At 38.1% G+C, this 22683-nt stretch overlaps 1 protein-coding gene across 12 annotated transcripts in view; it reads left to right on the forward strand.

Annotated features, from left to right (window-relative positions):
* LOC121900143 (inactive N-acetylated-alpha-linked acidic dipeptidase-like protein 2) overlaps positions 1–22683 on the forward strand; it is a 651762-nt gene that overhangs the window by 367322 nt on the left and 261757 nt on the right. For all 12 annotated transcript variants that reach the window (XM_042416175.1, XM_042416174.1, XM_042416172.1 and 9 more), the window contains 2 exons: positions 9407–9526; positions 13590–13722. In XM_042416175.1, the coding sequence (XP_042272109.1) occupies positions 9407–9526; positions 13590–13722 (253 nt within the window). The remainder of the gene's footprint in view (positions 1–9406; positions 9527–13589; positions 13723–22683) is intronic.

Below are 22683 nucleotides of genomic sequence, written 5' to 3' on the forward strand. Positions count from 1 at the left end.
CCCTCCAGGAGAATTTCTAAGAAATAACCACTTAGATAAAATAATCTTTGTGCAAAATGATTACAGAAAATAAGACCCAGAAATGTAACAGTACTTTATGTACTTTATGTCCTATGGTTTTTCATGGTGTATGATGAATGCTCCTGTGTTTTTGTTGGACCAAATTTCCAGGTGTCCTATTAGGCAAAATTATTGTTTGACCCAAGTCTGTGAATATCTCTTTGTTCCTGTATATCTTTTTGAATACCAAAACTTGACATGACTTATTTTTTGCAGAGAAATTCAATTCACTTCAAATCACCTCAAATCCAGCAGGATACAAATGACAAAGTTAAAGGTAAGCTGGGGTAAAGGCAGGGGCTTCATTCCGTGACTCAACATCACAGCATCAAGAAGCTCACTGATGCTTTATAAATACTCACTTTTAAGCCTTCCAAGGATAGGCTGTGGGGAAAAGCCTTTGACTAATTCAACACAGGTATAGTTAAGTACTTGTCCTCACCCCTCCCCTATCTTCTCTTTGTTCACCTTTTACCTCCTCTCTTCTCTTGTGAAGAACTTTTTTTTTTTTTTAAATTTAATACTGGAGACATATATAGCATTTGCTGAGAACTATGAGTTCATGCAACCCCAATTGGGCTTTAGTATTGGTTAATCCAATCAAGGTCTGTTGTCAGAACTGTACTCTCCCCTGAACTGGGCAAGATGGGCATGCTGTTAGAAGGCTACTCTAATAGTAATAGAACTGGCATTATTCCAATTCTATAAGTTCTGTTAACTACTATTTCTATTTTTTATGGGATCTGGCCTAAAGTTTCCAGCTAGGCATGAATCATCCATTAGCCATGGAGAGTAAGAGAAAACGATTGCCCAATATTTTTATATCACAAGCTCTCTGACTTTAGGAATGCTTGTTATTAAATCAGCTGAGTACTCATTCAAAGTACTCCAAAGCCATCTTTTTAGAAACTGAATCTGGCACTTTGGATCAAGATCCTATTGAACAAAAATGAAGAAGGTGGTGCTCCTTGGTGGCCTGGGGTTAAGGCCAAGTCCCTGATTTGCTAACCTGATGTGCCAGACGGTTTGTTACACAGAACCATCTGAGAAGTTGTCCATAGAAACTGTTTGGAAAAGAGCAGGCACTTTCAAAAAATACTTGGCAGGTGATTGGGTCTATCTATCCTCGTCTAACATTTCTGGCATATAAGCGCATAACTTTAAGCCTGACAAGGTGGATTCTCACGTGATCACAGGAATCCAGTGGCCTCGCAAGGTAACTTGTGTCCACTCTTGTGTCTTTGTTGAATATGGTTTCCCATCAGAAATCAGAATAGTGGTAGCACCACACACCAGTGAAGGAGGTGGAGACAGAGAAACGAAGAACAGCCAGACATCAGTCCACTGTCCTCTTATTCACCTTACCTAAGGTGGGATAGAGAATTATATGCCCTACCGATGTGAGGTGCTTCCAGGCAATGACTGCCATCGCCACTGACATAGCCTGAGATTTAGACTGTGAGAGAGAGACAGTGTTAGAGGTGAGAGATTTTACTCTTTGAGGGACAATGTAATGTATGTAGTGGTGCCCTTTAGAAAGAAACTGCTTTTGACGTTCTGCTGTCAGGGGCAGAATGACAAGCAATGGGAAGAGGGAAGACCTGGAATTTTGATCAGTTTCTTGATTGACTGGTCATCATTGCTGTTAGAGCAGAGGACAATGGCCAGTGATGGGATGGTCAAGATATCTGCTGTAAGACCCCCACTCTGGAAAGATCTGAGGATGCAGGTGGGATTCTGATGCCTTCTTTACAACACTGTGTCAGTTGCTGAATGTCTGGGCCAATGAAGATGAGAAAAGAGTACTCTCTGGAGAGCAGCATGAATGATTCTTCCTTTGACAATGATGTCTTGGGACATCAGGGTATGGGTGCTCACATGGTCTTGTCCTTGGTGATCTCAGGACAGCTCAGGATGCTGATGCAGGAGATGGTTGAAGGAACTGATAAGAAAAGCCATGTTGACAGAGGGGTGCAACCATAGTGGCATCAATGAAACAGCAGTTGAAGAGCTACACTGTCAATCTATTCCCTTGGAAGCCCAACAAAGTCCAGCCAGAGATGAGATAAAGCTGACCCTGACTGTATCCCTCTTAGGAGGTTTACCCCCCATCCCTCAGCTGACTCTACAGTAGGTGCATAGACAACATCTGCAGGCAGATGGAGCTGAGGCTGGGAAGACCCTCAAGGGGTAGCACTGATGAGAGTGCTGTTTTTCTTGGAGATCAAGAGTTGTCTTGGTTGCACCAGGATTTAGAAAGAATGTGGTCATACTATAGCTTGGTTCTGGTCCCAGTACATCTCTAGTATTACATCACAGGTATATAAACAGAACCCTCCCTATCCTAACCCTCAGTAGCCCCATGTTCTCTCCCTCCCTTGTTGCACACCTCCTTTCTTACCATATCCACACTCCCTCCCAGGTTTACCACCCACCTCCACATGCATAAAAACACCCACACACATGCATACAACCACTTACACACAAACAACCCATGCTACCACTTATAAATAGCCCAAAACTAATAAACCATTATATAACCTATATTTAACTTGGTGTAAATGTACTTAGGAGAGAATACTAAGCATACAGTAGATCCAGTGGGTTAACAATGTGTATCCCTGTATCTAAAGACATACAGGTACATTTATATTCATGTGTACACCTGTGTATTCATAATCACTGAGTAAACATTTGCAGGATTTGTCTCTTCTGTGTAATGTCTGCCTTGTTGGAACAATCTACACTCTAAAAATGACATGTTAATGAATGATTGATTATATCCCAACATAATAAACTATATAATGACGTAATTAATCTGGAAGCCCTGCTATATTATGTGGCTTTTGTGAAGGCTTTTCACTTACATATGATATCATTACCTATTTCAATTGTGAAATTATAAAATACAGACAGGATGCCAAATTATCTTCCAGAACAGCCAAGTATTCTTAATTAAAAATAAGATACAAAATCAAAGGCAATATCCGGGCGGAAGTTTTCAAAAGCTGTCTCCCAAAGTAGATGTTGCATTTGCTATACTGCTCTTCACTCTAAATAATGTGAAAATTGATAATTAATCATACTTGAGCTGCTTAATCTTTCATCAACTGCAATGCAATAAATATAACAAGCTATACTAATAAGCTCTGTAATTAAGGTAATTAGCATTATTTAGAAACTAGTACTATGTCATCACACTTATCTTCACATAAATCATGGCTGGTATTAATATGAACTCTGCCTCTTAGAGCATAATGGAGTTCTTCCAGTTAAAAAAAAAAAAAAGTTTTTCCTCATTAATATGCAAATGTAGGAACATGTGCTCCAGAATCTAATGAAATCATCTCCTCTATAAGGGCAGCCTGCAGTGTAATTATGAATATTCTGCAGTTACTGTCCGAACAAGAATACATTTACAGGATTGTGTCTACATACAGTGAAAACAGACCAACACATCATGACAGCATAACAATCTTTTTTTCTTTTCTTTCTTTTTTTTTTTTTTTTTTACCATTTTCCATGTTGGAGGTCTTTAAGCTTTTATTATATGCTGTGTCTAACGGCTATGAAACCTCAACAGGAATTGAAAGTTTCCCCATAAGTGCAGTTAAAAATGTAGCTGAACCACATTTTACAGCAGCGTAGTGGCACCTCAGTTTAATTAAAGATTAGTAGTCCTGTGTATAATTTACATTATCACTTCCAATGTCGTTTTGATGTGCACCAACATTTTTTGGCTCAGTAGAAAAAAATAAATTGCATGTTTCAGTGTTCCATTATTTCTCTCATTTTATTAAATGCAAAACCAAAAAAAAATATTGTAAATACATGAAGACATTCTTAAATAAGAACAAACAGCACCCTATTGAGAAGTAAGCAATAACATTTATGTTTGTTCTGTCTCAGAAATACATAGTTTAGACTATACCCATACACAGTTCATATCTATATCTATATCTATATCACAGTTCATATATATAGTTTTTCATACAGTATAAACCATTAACCCTTATTACAATACATTACACCACATCTGTCATTATGTGCATACAATACAAAGACCGGCAGAAAAAAATATACATATAAATATACATACAGATGTTACCGGTGTGGATTAAACTGTTATTTGATCTGGATGTGGACTGGATTTCACATGTTGAGTATGTATGCGTTAAGAGTAACTATGCCCAACATTTATAAGCTTGTATATGTATTACTTCCCTCGGACAGAATACACAATACTTGTCATTTATGTCCTGTCCAGGCTCACTGCGCCACCTAAAGGATAAACAGAAGACATTAATTTTGAAACGCTTGTGTGTGCAAGGACATGCCATCAGAGAAAGAATAGATGACAGTATATTCTCAGTACAAAAGCAGATTGGTGTAGGCATGGCGAAATACTATGCAAGATCATTATGCACTTTCATTTTCAAATGTCACACTGAGGGGATCAGATTTTAAGCAGGAGAGTTGATCTGTGAGTTATAGTCCACAGTTTTCATAGCTGCTGGTTTCCATTCATTTTTTATCCGTTTTGCATTGCTTTTCATAGTAGAGCCAGTAGCCCAGCTACATCACAGCTACCCCTACTGTGACTCTCTCAAAGGGACATAAGTGCTTCAAGTGACAAAGGACTGCCGCCCTCCTTGTCAGCTGAAACAAGGAGAGCCCAAGAGGAGCTGCTCATAACCGACAGCATACTTTGATCCTTGCAATTTTCTTTTGTTTAATTTTGCATTATGTTACTACTTGACCCGTTTCTTTCAACAAAAATATAATATACCTCGGATGCAGTTTTACTCTAGTTGAACATCTTGCCATGTAGCCTGTGAAGTCTTTCAAAGTGGCTCTCTCAACAACACCACCACTCCTTTGTCTGACATAATGACAGTGTGATTGTAAAGGCACTTCATTTACTTGATGTGTAAAGAGTTAATTGCGGGGTGTGATTGAGCAGCCTTCAATCAGTATGTTGCAGAAACAATCCCATGACCTCCTTTGTCTCCTCCCTGCATGGATGCTTCTGTTTTCTTTACCATTCTCCACTATTTTCATATACTGTGGTTTTGGAAAAAGAGAGTCCTCTTTTCCTTCTTTGGTCCTTTTATTAATCTCTTCCCCTTCATTTAGTTGTAGATTAGGGTTTTCCTATATATCAGGGCCTGTATTTATTAATGTGTAGATTTTATGTGAATACTCAGATAACTTATAATAACTAATATATACAAAAATATGATGCCAAATTTAACATGAAGCTTAATCTCATAATCTTTTTTTGTGTCTTGATAACAGTTAACCAAGATCCTGTTAACATAGTGGACTTAAAGTAAACATTTGCAAACCACTTGCGTAGCTTAAAAAGTAAATGTATATGCAAATGAAATAGTAGGCAATTTGACTCAGATGTATAAAATGAGCCCTATCAAACATTCTTTTAAAATCCCTATGATGGTGACTCATCTTGCATATATTGTGATAATGGTAGAAACCTTCTGTGGGCTGTGGTTACCTTTCCACTGGAGAACATAGAATATTCTACTTTATGTCCCCGATAGTTAGAGAAAAAATGTGCTTAATGTCACCCAGTCTTGGGAAATATGCCATAACTATATGAAGACATCTCTTAAATATGAAAGCTCCAGCATAAATTGAAATAAAAAAAATGATAAGATAAAAGACCATGTATTATATTTTACATGTAACGTAATTATAGTTGAGATATCATTCATGACAATGAAGCAAATGACATCTAGGAAGGTGGACATGATTGTCTTCAAATAAGTTTTAATCCGCTCTCACTGAGGACCCTTGCCATGCACAATATCTTGATAAATAGCTGTAAGCGATCAAAATTGGATTTTATTACTGACATTATTATTAAAACTGTGCTGTTCTGAAAGAATCATCACTGTTGCAAAGCTGTATTTTCCCCGTGTGAAAAAGCGTGAGGACATTGGCTCCTGCAGGGATGGCATGTGTCCTCATCAAAGCCTGTTTCAAAAATCATTCAGTGTTTGTCAAAACAGTATCTTTTTATAAGCTCATCTTCTATCAACCGTTCACCAAGAAATCTCTCCCCTCACGGATTGTTTCTGCTTGAATGCCATCTCGCAGCAGCTCCTAACAGGTTAGGACACCTCTGGAGCTCTCCTAAATATTGGCCTAGACAGGAGATGTTACATAAGCTAAAATAATAATAAAATGTCTTATTTCTTAAGATTAGGATAAAAAATTAATCACTCTGAGACTTTTTGGCCTGTTAGGACTGAACTACTCCGACACTCTTGATTATGTGGCAGGTCAAATGAGTTTTTTTCTGTTATGATGAAAGTGTGAATGTAACTTTACTCATCAGCTTCAGGAGTGTCAGTTTGTGAAATCTTGTATGGACTAAATTCTGTTTAAAAGCATGGGGATGTAATTGTGGTCAGATATATTAAATATTTATAATTTTATGGGATAAAATGGTGAAAAATATTTCACCAACATCGTTCAGTGTATCTCATAGTATCCTTATATAACCTGAGTCCGTCAAGATATACTGTGCCAGTAGTGTTCGATTTGCCAGGGGGACGGCGGGGATTCCCCCCCCTCTGGTCTATATGTCTCTGCCTCTGCTGAATTATTTTTATTCCCGGTGGGGACAAAAATTTATCCCCCTCATAGTGATTTATGCTGCTTCACCCATATACCCATATATACCCATATAAAATATCTAAAATAAAAATAGGCTATTAAAAAAAAAAAAAAAAAAAAAAAAAAAAAAAAAGTCAAGGGCTGCAGTGTGAGAATAGTTTACAGTGCAAACAACAATAAAATCATAAATGGGCTTGACAGCGAGTGACAATAGAGATGACACTGCATCTGTTTTCTTAGTCTGACAAGTAGGCATATAATGTAGCCTGTTTATTCTTATGATGACAGCACATTGTTCTATTGCATGTTGTGTTTATTTTTCTATTCAATAGGCTATTAAAGTCTGCTGTGTGCTGCGCATAGAGCTGAATTAAACAGTGACTTGCAAGAATGACATTAACTGTATCGGCACATCTGGCCAAGTATCCACAGTACTGAGAGGAGTGTTGGGGGGGATTTAATTCTGGCATGTTCAATTAGCGTTCAACCTTTTGTTTTGTTGTGTTTGATCACATCTCCTACGTGTCCAGATGAGGAAAGGACAAGGCGAGAACTTGACATCACATCACTGAGAGTAAAAATATCGCGCTGCTTGATGAATTCAATTTCTGAAAATGATTAAATGTTCCTTCAAATGCAGTGGTCAAGTTCAAGTTTCATAATTGTTTTAGTATTGAAACAAAAGTTACTGCAACAGCTGCGCACACACACACACACACACACACACACACACACCGCATCCTGTGTGCCAGTCTTTTTATCATCCTTCAAAAACTCTTGAACCAAAATTTTGTGTGAATGCCTGGCTGAGGAAAATTCATCACTTCAGCTGGAGAATGATGCTCACATCTTCAGCCAGACAGAAGCTACTACATTGTTAATTTCATTACCTCACCAAGATGAAACGAAAGGAGAAAAAAAAAGGGAGAGAGGAAAGAGAGATGGATCTAGTTCAAGCAGCACCATCTCAGTGCATAGAGATTCTTCTGTATTTCAATTTGCTGCGTCTTGTACTGTTCCATGGTCTGCAGTTTAAATGGAGGACTTTTATGATGCAAATGCAGGCAGGAGCGATAAATCTCTCCCCCTCTCCTCTCCTGGGCCCTCCTGATGCAAAAAGATGTGCTCTCTCTTTCTTTCTCTCTCTCACTCACACATTCAGTCTCTCTCTCTCACACCCTCCCTCATTTTCTCCCCACTGCAGCATCGTGTTACACTCGCCCCCAGGCCACATGAAAAATGAATCAGGCCCAGGTGATGCAGTGAGGGAGTGGGGAAGGAGAGAGAGACAGAGAGAGAAAGAGAGAGACCCCAAAAAGTAATGCTTTGACTTTCCTCAACAACTTCTAGGTCACTTTAATTTGGGAGATGATAACACTCGCTCAGACAGGCACACAAACACGTACAAGGATGCAAACACACACTTGGCCAGTGTAGTTCCAGAGTCCAGATTCTGTTGTTAGTGTTTATCGGTGCTATTGATTAGAGAGACTGTAAGGAGGATACAGTATAATTATATGCACACTGACAACTGATTCATTGCCTATTAAAAGTCTAGCATTGTAGTAAAATTGTCATTGTCAACATCGTTATGTTTAATATATCTTATTTGTATGTAATATGTATATACGTGTATGTGTGTGTGTGTGTGTATATAATCTACAAGTGTGTGTATATCAGCCTGATACAATATTTAGTACATTTTTTCAGACAAAATCAGTCATCCGTGCATCTAACAACAGACATGTAAATCATTTACATCTTTCAAGATTTAGAACAACTCTCTGTCAATTCTACATCAGATATCAGGGAGCTCAGCTGTGGAATAAGTGCTATCAAATTGCAACTCAGTGTTTATCTCCAACATACTTTAAATTCAGGTTTAAAGCTCATTTCATGAACTACTTGAATTGTATATATTGTGGCCTTCATTCTAATAGTAACTTTTTAGCAGCTTTATGCATTAATGTTGGCTCACGTTTATAAAATATGATTTTACAACTACTCTTTTTGTCTTTTTTGTTTTTGTTCATGTTGCAAAATATACCCTTTTTCGTTCATTTAACAAAACTAGCCAAACATGTCAAACACGGTAGTGTTTTAAGGGATACTCAAGCAATAAAGTGTCACATTTCCATACAGTTGGAGGACTCACAAAAGACACGTTTTAAGAAGAATGGGCAAAATCGATGCAGCAGAGGCCACAATATCCTGGCTTAAAGTATGGGTCAGTCCTACATTTCCCACAATGCAACTTAATAGCATCTCTTAGGTAGACCCTCTCTGCCGAGTAAGCCCAATTTCAGATGACCCTGATGACATCACATTTTTGCTCACTGAGTAGTTCTCCCATGACTAGTAAACTGCCTTTTATGTGTGAAATATGAGCCAATAATGTTGTCTTAAAACAAGCAGCCAGACAAGTTCATAGTAAAATTAGCATAAAATTGGAAATACTGTATCTGTTTAAAGATGAAAAAGCACTCAATGCTAACTTGAGCTACTCATCATTTTTCAGTCAGTACTCAGAAAGTATTGAGGTTAGATCAGAATGAGGTCATAGGAACAGTACGGATAAGCCAGTGACCCACCAGCTGACATCTGGGTGGTTTATTACACATAAACATCTTGGGAAAAGATTTCAATGAAGGGCATTATTAGTAACTGCTGATCCCTGAGCCTCTGTGCTGTTCTCCCTCACCAGGGGGAGGTGGTGGATGTCCAGTACGCCAGCGTGGATGACCTGAGGAGAGCCAGAGAAAGCTTGAACCTCACCAACCAGATTGCTCTGGTCAAGCTCGGCCAAGCGCCTTTGCTGTACAAGGTAAGATCAAATGAAAGCTCTGTAAAGTGCTGCTGCTCTGCTCCACTGATAGGGGAATCACACGTGTGATTTAATGCTATTCTTGAGATCTACCTGATACTATAATCCCGCAGCAAGAAAAATATGCGCTTATACGGAGGACTGAAATCTTTTGATCTTTAAAAATAAGTGCAAGGGACTGACTCAGAAAATAATTTTCATATAATGAGCGGGTTTAAAAACTGAGCTTCCAAAATGATCTTGGGTATTTTAATATACTTGCATCCAGATATAGCTCAGTGCCCTTTGAAGAAACTAAAAACAGCATGCAGCACAGGGATTTTAATACTGAACCAGGCCTGCTGTATATGGCTAGTCATGCATCACTAATTCCTTGTATTATTTTTGCTCTAAATTTATCATAACTAACTCCTGCATCTGCACCTCTTCACTGCAAAGATGTCTGAATCCATTTGCCTTCATAAGAAATAACATGAGCAATGCATTGATTGATTAAGCCCATTTCTACTTGGATGTGTGCCACATTCAGCTCAAAGCAGTTTTCCTGTCAATTAGAATATGACGGGGGAAATATAAATTCCAATCCAGTTAATGAAAACATAAACATCCACTTACATGTTAATTACTAATACATTTATCTTCAGTTTCAATTCAATTAAAAATGATTTAATTACACACACCTGTATGCTCAGTGAGGACTTATGTAAAACTGAAAATAGCTTCTGACTTAATTGTATCCATGTGTGTTAGTGGAATAAAAGCATATGTACATACTGGAGTTAAATTAGGTGTGATATTATAATAACATTTTATTTATCACCTGAAATTAACAGCAGTCTATAGGGATGAAATAAGAGGAAATTAGCTGAAGTTGACACTAAAGGTAAACTAAACTAGAGCAGGAGTAAATTGTGCGGTTGATAGAGGAGGTACACCAGAGAAAACATATAGTAAGGGGAATGACGAAGAAGATAATGAAGATGCATGGAAAGCGATTGCAAACCAAATCAATGCCAGCTTTATTCTTGTCATTTGAACCCCTGAGAAATTGAAAAAAGAGAGAACATTTGCAAATAGTGGGCTAAAATTACCCCATAATACATATGGCTTTATATAACATATTGTTCATCACAAGCAGTGTGTTCACCTTTGTCTCTGTTCTGCAATCATCCAAGATCATGACAGGTAGGGGTATAGTGGAGGATTATAAGACACTGACATGTATCTGCTATGTCCCTGGTTCAAGTTTACCCCAGAGCCTTGTTGAATGCCATCCCTCCCCTCCTCACTCTCCCTGTATTTTAGTCACCGCTCCACTTTCCACCATCAAATAAAGGCAAAAATGCCAAAAAAAATACTTAAAGAACGACCCAAACAGGCATGAGTTTTCACATGTGAATGTGTGTGTATGTGCATGTCAGTGTGTGCAGACCACATACTTGTCTGCAAAGAGTATATGTGTGTGTTGCACGTGCATGAAAATCTCTGCATCAGTGCGTTTTAGTGTAAGCAGGTGATTTCTTCTTTGTGTGTGTGTGTGTATGTGTGTGTGTAGCTGGTGTCCCTGTTTTCCAGTGAAGGACAGAGTTGTGATGAGAGGAGAATGACCGTGGCTGGTGTCACATATTCAATAAAATAGTCATCTACGCCCATAAAAAACAAGGACACTACATGGACAACAATGAAATACTGCTCAGCACTGTGGCAGCTGCAGCACACTTCCTCCCACCCAGCAACTACCCTCTGCTATTACTAGAGATGCCTAAATAAACAACAACACACTATCACCTTCCATTATCATGAGGAAAACAATCAACAACTTACATGAACAAAACTCTTTAAAAGAGTATTAATTAAGAAGTCTCTTCCTTTCTTCTCTGTCTGATTAATATCACACAATAAGGATTCAACATGTAAACCGTGACGGTGTAAAAATGTAAGCAAAACAACATCACAGTAATGGCTCACATTGTGTGACTGACAAGTGATCTCTGAGAAGAAACAACACTGCTTTTACAATAATAGTCAGATGACACAAAGACACATGCAGAGCAGTAAAGAAGCACTACAGTTTTCTACCCGAAAATACTCGTAAACAAACATTAAAGTGTCTTGTGTACACCTGCTGCCTGCTCCACCCCACTGCTTCCACACACATAGTGCATAGTTTTAACTCTATTCCTCAAAGAATAACACATGTTGACTTTATTTGACAGTTTACACTGACATCCAGTGCAGAAATATGCATTAAAACAACATATATTATGATACTAGAAATATATACAGTACTAGTCAAAAGCTTGGACACACTCTCTCATTCAAATGAATGGGAAGGCGTGCCCAGACTTTTAACTGGCACTGTATTTGCTGCAAGCAGTTAATATGTCTGCCAGTGAAGTTGATGTCAGGTACCATCGCTCATGCTCAGTTAGTTTCTCTGAGATATATTGTGGAAAAAAATTTGATATGGCATACTTTTTATGCGTTTAGTTTATTTTGCCTTGTCTTTTTTGTTATTCTTTATATGTCTCAACTATAGAGAGTGCAATTGATACCCAACCCTGTGTATACACAAATTTATTGTGACATATGTTTTGATGGATTATGTTTATTGGCAACATGGTTTCCACTTAGGAAGTGCCATGTTTTTGTATCACATGTAAGTCATACAGAGATTGTCAAGGTGCATGTTGTGGGTACAAAGCTCAGGTTAAGATTAGGGAGAGATTGTGGTTTCAGTTCAATTAATTTGGAAGGATAAACCCCTTGAGATGCATAATTTCATTTTCCCGCACAAACATGAATGATAATTAACAGACATTCAACAGATAAATAACAATTATAATAATAATATAAAAAGAATTAAACAAACAACACAAAACAATCAATATAATAACATGAACAAAACACACAATCGAACAAACAGTGTTCCCACAAAATCCCAAACCACTGCATTTCTGATACAAGCATCATCCGCACACGACTAACAAGAAATAAAACAGATTAAAATGTTAAAGAGCCCTTGCACACATGTTTTAACACATATAAAAAGATTGCTTTGAATAATAATTGGTGTCATGTAGTGATCAAAAAAGTTCATACTTATAAACTTTAAAAATGACAAAGTACATCTCTGTAACTGACAAATCTAGAATCTATGAATATACAAAAATCTCAATTTAAATGCTGGACACAATATGCCCCCTGCTTCACTGAAAAGTCCATTTATAGTGTATGTACACTGGAGTCTTCAAGTTTCCACATCACACTTGTCATGTAACTTGCATACTGGACAACAATTGGCTCCAAACTGGCTGTGATGTCACAAATCCTGCTGGTATGTACATGTCTTAATCTCAGATTTAAGATGAGCACAGAGAAACTTTCTACTTTCAGCAGATGAACGTGCTCAGAGATCCAACTGAACTAACAACAAGCAAATCATACTTTTGAGTGGAGGGAACTTTAGTAAACATGTCCTGTCTTGTGGTCCAAATCTCTGTAAAAAGTTTAACTATGTTACAAAGACCACAATCTTTATCCAACCTTAACCATATGTTGTGAGTGCTGAACATTACCAGAAAAAAGTTTCACATGCTTGAGTTGCTATGACCAGATTTTGTATTTGCAAGAGCAGATACTGTTCTTTAAAAACATATTTGCTGTTGGACAGTTGTATATAAATGTGATTTCTAGGAGACAGAGTTGTTTCTACCAAGTGTCATTGCTATTGTCTAGTTGATATTGTATCCAGTTTCCACAATCTTAGAAACAACATTGGAGAGAGACAGACAAACAAAAATCACAAAAATCCATGCAGCTTTAATTAACTGTCAGCTGTGTGTGCATGTCTGGATGTCCTTCTGTGTGAATAAGAATGTTGTCCCCCTTATTGATTTGATTTTATTTTCAAGTGAAAATGTATTTGAGTCATGTTTGTGTAGGCGAGTAGTCTACTTTCTTGTCCACTTGAGCTTTTTATATTTGTACACATGTCCCAGTGTGTGACTATACCATCCCTTTTTCTTATTTATTGTACATTTGTATGTGTGTGTGTGTCTAGTTATCCCTACTATCTGAGCTGGGTTTTGGAGGTGTTCTGCTGTACATTGACCCCTGTGATGCCCCCCCTGGCCGCCACATATGGCATCAAGCCTTCAGAGTCACTCTCAACCCTGGAGGAAACCCTGCCACTGGTGAGTGCATGTGACTCACGGGCTGTAATGTGTTTTGATGTGTAAAATGTGTTCCCTTCCTATTCAAGTCAGCGCCTCAGATGGAAATGTCAGTTTAGACCACCACAGGTTAATAAAATCTACATTTTTATCTAGCAATAATCAAAAACACCAATCAATATATATATATATATGTATATATATATATATATATGCTTATATGATAGGTGTGATTAAAAAAAATTCTTTTGAAAAAGAAAAACAATTCTGAAATGTGACAAACTGAAAGGACAACATCATCTGCATATTGCAGAAAAGTCACCCGAATGTCACCAAAAAGAGAATTTTCTTTCTCAGCTACTCATTACTACAGCGGAGACCAGAGACACTCTTGTTGATCTACACCCAAGATAAAGAGCCATGACATAATACTAAAGATTTAAATACAGTACTGTGTAAAAGTTTTAGGCACTAAAAGTAAAGCTTTGCCTTTACAACAGCAGCAGTTCTCGGTACACCTGCACACAGTTTTTCAGGTACTTACTTAGGTGGGTTGTTCCTGCAGGAGTTGCCACACTTCTTCTGTGGATTCAGGCGTCTCAGCTGCTTTGTCCCTTCATGTAATCCCAGACTGACTCCATGATGTTGAGATCAGGGCTCTGCTTTTTTTACTCACAGTAGACAAAAAAATTCAAATTAAAAAATGAAATTGTATTAAAGGTGTACAAGCTACATTTCTTCTAATGCAAGATTTAGACATTACCATAGAACTAGTCTGAACCATGTGCACAAAATATGCTGCTCTCAAAGCATTTTTTAAACCTGTAATAAAATGTAACTTTATTATTATGACTAATTTAAGCACAGCTCAGTTCAAGTTAATCTCTTTGGAATGCGGTCAGTGCTTGAAACTTACTCACATCTCTTACCTTGGCCTCAGGCAGAGGACGTCGTGTATCTCTCTGTATCTCTGTGACTCTATTCTACTGTATTTAAATCACTGTCCCAAGATGGATGGCCTCTCCGACCCTCAGTCTTGTCCCCACTTCCTGTTTTTGTGCCCGGTCTGGCCAATAGGGACGTGTCATTACCACTGAAGTATCTTTAGTCCTTGTAAGAGTCCCAGTACCACAGTGGCAAGACCCAGTAGATCCCTACCAGATGTCTGGACTGCTGTGTGAGCATGTCTAAGGGCGTGTGCGTGTGTGTGTGTGTGTGTGTGGAGGGGGGAGGGTGTTAAAGTGAAAGAGAGAGAGAGACAGATGCTGGATGTCTGGTCTCACACCAGCTGCAATGCTCTCAGGTCCCTTGTGCTAATACAGCTCAGAAGAACAGAAGATGTGAAAGGAGACCTCATTACTCATATCAACTATACTTTATTCAACTGACAGACACTGCCCAGGTTGCTGCTACTACAACTACGAATAATAATAAGAAGAGGAAAAAGAAATATCTTACCAGCACATTCTCCATTAAGCCTTTAAAATTGCATCAAGCAAGCATCAAGCATTCCATAAAGATTAGTATTAAGTTTAGAGTGCATTAATAATGCCTCACAGTTTTTTCTACTGTAACATAAATATGAAGCTATTTTCAAATAAAAACTTCCATGATGAGATAAGATACTTAATTAATCCCCAGATTAATAAAAAAAGAGATTAAAAACAAACAAACAACACAGTTAGTATTGTAAGGTATAGGTGGGTTGGATTACTGCTAAGACTTATGGCCGTACACTAAATTCCTTGATTGACAGCAACTAGAAAAGGATGCAGGCCTTACCTGAACGCCGGCAAGCTTGGCCTGCTTCCTGGAGTCGCTCTACTCTTCCTCCGCTTCCTCCACCCCCCTCCTCTTCTTGTGTCAACAACAGTTCACTGAGCTCAGTGTTGTTTTCAGTTCATTTAGACTGACAAACAGACGCAGACAGAAACTAAACCAAAATACTTGTGGATTATCATTCATTGTCCATCTGGTTTTCCTCTGCTCTGTCTCTTTCTGGTGTCTGCCATCAGACTGGCTCAGAATGACAACCAGAGAAAGGCATTTAAAAGCCATGACAATAACAATACCACTTGATAAATTAATGAGTAAATATTTGTGCTAATAAATATGTGCAGAATTAATGAAATTATAGTATAACACCAAAACTGAAGTGTAGTGAGTAAATACTGCTGTACAAACACTCAGTCATGGTGTATTACTGTACATATTATATAGGTATGAAACGTGACGTGTGAATGTGTGTGAATAGAAATTGAATAGAAATACTGAATAGGAATACTGTGATTATATACTAATGGAATTTACATTCACAGAATATATTCACACTTTCATATTCACACTCTTACTCTGTAATTAATGTAGTCTTTACATACACATAAACAGGAACATGAAATTTGCTAACATTTTATGTCTTGAACATATAGTACAAGTCAGTGATTACAGCTGCTCCAGTCTGCAGCCTCAAGCTCTCAGATGCCAACGTGAGTGTCACAGATGGTAAACACTGTATATGCTGTCACTTGCTATCTTCCAATCTGTTCTGTCATTGCAAATTTTCCTGTCCAGCATCTCAAACATATGCTTTCATGCAGTATATAGCCAATATACTGTATATATAGCTACTGTCATTGCAGAGCTGGTGTCGCTTTGATATGCTTCCTATAACTTATTACCCACTTCCACTTAGTGATACACTGGTGTTTCCAGATTTCTAAAAAAGACATGTTTTGTTCTAACTGAGCTTTCTAATGATATATGCATTTAAAGCCTCAGAAAGCCGCTGTAGAAAAAATACATCACATTCATCTCTGATCACTGCTTGGAACATCAACACTCTAAAATAAGTAGACAGTTAAATCCTGAAAATACCAATATGTATGTATTCATCTTTGGAAAAGGATCAGTGTTAGATTTAATTCACATTTGTTTGTTTTTCATTGTATCTTCCAGCTAAATCACCATCCTTTCAGCGATTTCACAATTCCTTACTTTACATTTGTTTTTGTGCATATGTGTAATAGAAGCAGATGTGACAGTATGAAATTCACATAGGGAAAAGGGGCCACATCTGTCATCTGGCTCTATAGGAATACACATCAGTTGTTGTTGATGCCCTTTAAACCCTGAAAGCTCTCCCATCATATACAGCATGTTATTAACATCGCCGTATCACTATCACTAATTTCTGTTGTGTGATACTGTAGATGCTTTCACATTTGACATTACATATAACATTTTTACCCTTCACAAAATGTGCTTGGAACTGTATGTTTTCATATCTGAAATATTAAACCTCATATGTGAAATATTATATTTCATAGAGGTAAGAAACTATGTGTCTATCACAGATGAATTTTAATTACATTAAATAATTATAAACTACTCATGTGCAATTTACAACTTAACATTAACTGTTGAAACATTTCCTATATAGAGTCCAAAAAACATTAATACCTTTATGTTAATGTCAAAATGTAATGCTGCTTGACATACAGTATATATTGTTAGAATTTTTCTACTTACAAATATACATGCGATATTCATGCTTTGCATTTAAAATATTATATTTTATATATGGAATGTCCGGAAACCACTCATGCAAAAATATGAATTGTGAATGCAATCCACATCATCTTCACACACACTACAGAAATACAGTCTGATGGCTGCTGCTATAGCTCTGTGGTGACATAACAACTGACATTAACTCCCTGAAGAGCTGATAAATGAATGAAAGCAATTAGGATGCATCTGGCAATTTATGCAGTTACTGTGAATGGAAACATTATGACAAAAATAAACCAGTCATGCAAGACTCAAATGTAGTTTGCATTCCACTAAATTTAACTACCTGTAACTTTTACCTTTTAGCAGTCACCCTCCACAAACAGTAATAACAGAAAAAATGGAATCTCCACCAAAATCTTTCAACATAGTATCCAATACAAAAGCCAATGTTAGAAGTTACATTACCAGTCAAGGACAGCAGATCTTCCAGTCTGTCCAGAAGACAGCCGTTGCTTCACTTACTTCTGTCAGATTATTGTTGGACTGTTAAAGGTTATTCTTATCTGACTCTGCCGTTTGTCACTTTTTTTTTTTTTTCAGTCTCTGTTGTATTTTCTGTTCCTTTCCTTGCTCAGAGATCTAACTTCTGTTTTTTTATGAGAAATAATGTACTCATTGTACAGATATGCTGGACTGTATGTGAAGGGTACATCATTGCGTCTCCTGGTGTTATGATAGAGAACACAAAGTGACTTCAACACACTGAGACTTTCAGTCATTTCAAGGTGGGCTTGTGCTCCACACACACACACACACACACACACTGCGGTACAAAACAATCCCTAGCAATTTACTGAAATATAGGCCATTTTGCCACACTTCATGTGCACTTATGTTGTGAGAACTTAGGCATTTCCTGCTGTTCTACGTGACTGTTGAGAAGCTGTTACGTTGCACCTGTTCAGCTTAGGTTGAAACGCTTTTACCTTTCACGTTCAGCTCTCAGTGGTGTCAACAGAACCTCCCTTTTCAAATGGAGAAATAAGACACGAGAAGCTGTCAGAAGTGCTCCCCAGTGGAAATGCTGCCAGTGGAAGTGCTGTTAGAGTAAATGTAATTCCACTGTTTGCCAGGGTTCTGTGCAATGTTCCCCAAACTTTCCCCACCTCTCAGTTTATTGTTTGGACTTTGTTGTCTTCCTGTCTCCACCCTCTTCTCCTCCTTCCTCAGCTTGTTAATGTGACTGTTCCTTGTAGCGTTGTATCACTGCTGTATTGTCATACACTGCCTGCTGAGACAGCCACAGAAAATCAAAGCCGCTGTCATCTCATACATACATCTTTCCCAGTTCTGTTATGTAGTATGTTATGTATATATATGTGTGCATGTCAGTGTGAAGCTGTGTGGGTTGTCTGTGTGTGAAGGCGTTTGAGAAGAGTCGACTGTTTTTGCATGCATAAAAAACTAAGATGAAAGAAGTGTGTGCGTATGTTTGCAAGACTGCTGGTTTTTCTTGGATGGGTATGTGTATATTCATGTATGTGTTGTGCCTGTGAATGTCACGTGCAGTGCTGCATGAATGAAAAGAGAAACAAATCTAGTCAGCTGCAGATTCCTGCAGAGCCCGCAGTGTTTGCTTAGATATCATCGGCAGGTGTTCGCTGTCAGGTTTACTCCACGTTGCTCCAGCATTCATCTAATCTGATATGCACCATGCTGCTGTAGCATTCATTTATTCTTGGAAGAGATGCCACAGCTTGGATACCCTTGCTTGCCCTATAACTGTCTTGACACTTGGTATGAAGCTGAACCATTAAATCTCATGTCTGACTTAGAAAACATTAACTGTTTTGCTTGGTTTCATGTTAAAACGCTTGGAGCACAGATGGGTATGACTTGGGGAACACCCACTTGATGAACAATTTTATTTTGAGGTACACACACTTGTCAAAGGAGATGAGTTTATTTTGACCCCCTTGTGACAGGCAGTGTAATTTTGGGAGCGTTTGGAAAGCACATAGATTTAATCAGCACTTTGAATTGCCTAAACATAACTGTTAAAATGTTCATCATGCTTTCATTGCCGTAAGTGGATATTGTTAGGAAAACAAAGGAAATGTATTGAAAGTAAACGTTTCACAGACAAGGTCAGTATGAGCATTTTGAGACTCATACATTTATTAACAAGATAAGAGTCTACAGCCATGCTAGCAGCTCTGTGAGATTGTCCTTTGCCACTGTGGTGCATCGGGCTAAATGCTGACATCAGCAGTGTTAATATGTTAAACCAATGTATAGCTCAGGCTGATGAGGATGTCAAATATCAGAAGAAGACACATTTTGGCCAGCTGATAGTGCAAGATGGAAAGTCAAGGGATAACCACAATTCTTAGAATTCTTCCCCTGGGCACCATGTACAGTATATCTACACCAAATTTAGCAGTCCATTGAATAGTTGTTGAGACAATTTGCTATTATAGATGTCAACCTCAAGATAACTCTAAAGGAAATGTCTGTGAATTACAAAAGTCAGTAGGATTCATTCTCTGGGCACCATGTACCAATATAGTTGTTGAGCTACTTCAGTCTGACCCAAAGTGGTGGACAAGACTGACTCATTCTCATTATATCCGTAGAAAATGTGTATTTGCTGTTGCACACAGGCATCCTCTCGTTTCGGCTCTCCTGTAAACCAACAACTCTTCCCTTAAATAGGCCTTCCAGTATGTTAAGGCAGAACCATATTTCTCACAGGGCTGTTCCTTCCCTTATACCAACAACTGGTATATGACAATGCCCCTTGTATCAGTTAAAATTGTTTACGCGGTTTATCGACACAATACTCCTCACCATAAGCAAAATACTAATACACAAATACTATACCAAACATTTCACTAAATACAATAAATCCCCACCATACTTGGTCTACCCTTGACATCACTGGTGATGTCAGTGAGAACTTAAAAACAGGAATTGGTTGGGTGACTTCAACCTTTATCTCCTGGGAAACATGGTGCATATGGTAAGTAACAAAGCAAGCTAATATATAACTGGAGAAACTCCAGACTAAAAATTAGTAAATAATTGAACTTAATCAATACTTGTCTGTCTTGATTAAACCATAAATGCAGATGTAAATATAACAAAACAAAGATAAACACAAACCATGATAGTATGTGTGAACAATGCTACGAATAACAACATTATAATGGTTAAACAAACAAATGACTAGCATGGTAAGAAATACAGCAAAGTGTAACAGGGACAAATGGTGTCTCATCCACTTTCTTTGTCACAAACTGATTCTGCATTTTGGACGCCTCACAAGGCCCTGACGGAAACACTAGAAACACAAATCTTCTGTGGCTTAGATGCTGACATTCCTCATCTATGAAATATGTCTCTGGCCACTCCTGCCCAATAGTCAAAGACCTCAAGCTATAAATGTACAAGTTTCACAGTCAACTAATCTGAAAAAGTGGCCATCTCAAAATACATAATGTCTCTTGCAGCAGTTAACTGGTTACTGATTTTAGCGAACACTCAGAAGAGTCTAACAACATGCAACCTCAACAAAGTCATAAAAGTAATCTTCTCAGATCTTCTTTGCTATTGTCTGTTTCCATTCAGATTTCATTGCATTCCTAGCTCAGTCTCTCGGCACCTAAAAAAAAAAAAAAAAAGGGGGAGAGAAACCAAACAATGGAGCTGTTTTGTTGTGAGCTTGTTTGTACAGGTACTGGTGAGAAAATGAAAAATGATCCAGGAAGTCATTTTGAGTAATACACCCACAAGTTTGAAGACACTGGCCGGCAGTTTTTCCTTCCATGACCCTTCTGTGCCAACACAGTGCTCTCATTCAAATGAATGTTGCAGTGCTAATTTCAGTCTGAACGCAGCCTAATTCAAATTTGTTGGGATTAACGGTGATCATGTTGACTGATGAATAGTAATATATCACTGTCTTATGTATTGAATTGCTTCTATTCAGATGTACTGAGAGGGTGAGGGAGGTCCTTTGTGTGGAGCATCATTAGAGGTACAGATGCTGGTTTTGGACCATGTTTCTGTCCATTCTAACAATAGGGCAGTCTGCCTGACAGACATGCCATGTTTGAGACACAAGAGAGCAGAACACAAGAGGAAAATAGACACCGTGTTCTCCTTTTTTGAATAAAAGCAAAAAATAATTGTTTCTGGCACCTTCTTCTTATCACAAGCCTCGTGTCTTTTGCCAAGTTGTTGCCCCTCGTAGTGAGGTAATTTCCTCTGTCCTTTGAATGTAGCTGCCATGTGTGTGGTTTGTCTTTCACTGATTTCTTTCTGTATCCCCTTGCTGTGTTTAATAAATGAGAACTGCTGGTCATTAGCTTGTGATTGCTCTCCATATGTGGTCTTTTTGATATTATACACCACTGTTTGTGTGTATGGCTGCAACTGCATAATTGTGTTAACCTTTAACATGCAACACCTCCTTCTCACCACTCCTCTGATGTAGCCGGAGTGCCAAACAGGGGATGTTCAAACCATTTCCCTGTGTTCATTTTTGAACTGGTTGACAGGTGGGTCTTTTCACTGGGTCTCTTGGGTTATTTAGAAACCTCTGCTGGATTGAAATGAACCCAATGAATGGAAAATGCAGTCATTAGCATATTGATTTAAATACAAGGGTGCTATGAGACATCTATTTTTCCCCTTTCAATGGACAATCATAACAATGATAATGTGAATAGAGGAAAGGAGCAATAGTTGGTCCTCTGTAGAATGTCAGAATGTATGTTCAGAGTGCCTCTGCAGTGATTTCCTCTGGTGAAGGAGGAACACAATAGATCACTGTAGTCAAACCTCCAGTGAAAAGGACACCACTCAAAATATATTTGGTTGTCTTGAAGATGATTAGTCTGAAATAGTGTTTAGGAGTTAATTGATCAGATCATTTAGAAATACATGATATAGCCTACAGCTGGGCGATATGACCAAGTTCAGTCAATATCATCATACTGTATATCCCAATAAAATCAGTAAAGATTTCTGTTTAGCTTTAAGATTTGCTTCAGCTTAAATCTCCCTAGTGTTACTATCAGGACTGTGCTGCGGCGCTCTCCATGGTGCTGATATGCAGCAAGGGTGCTATCCAGTTGCTCTCTTTCTGTGTGTGAAATGTTTACAGCCAGAAAGCTTGCACCTTGAGTCAGTTACATTCATCAGTCAAAATCCTAAATTTTCAGCCATATCTTACATGTGTGATGTGTCTATCAGTGCTGCAAAAAGCAGATAGTAATGTTACATTTGGTTGAAGGGTTTTTCTCTGAGTGCCTCACTACATGTTCCAGGCGGTGAGTCTAATTACTGATGTTAGAGACTACGAGTGCTGACAGTCTATGTTTGAGTAGTGATACTTCAGGTCACTTTTTTGTGGTATTTCTGCAAAAAGCAAATTTGGTCTTTATTGGCACAGGTTTTCATCAG

The sequence above is a fragment of the Thunnus maccoyii genome, chromosome 7, assembly GCF_910596095.1.
Source record: "Thunnus maccoyii chromosome 7, fThuMac1.1, whole genome shotgun sequence".
Taxonomy (NCBI): Eukaryota; Metazoa; Chordata; class Actinopteri; order Scombriformes; family Scombridae; genus Thunnus; species Thunnus maccoyii.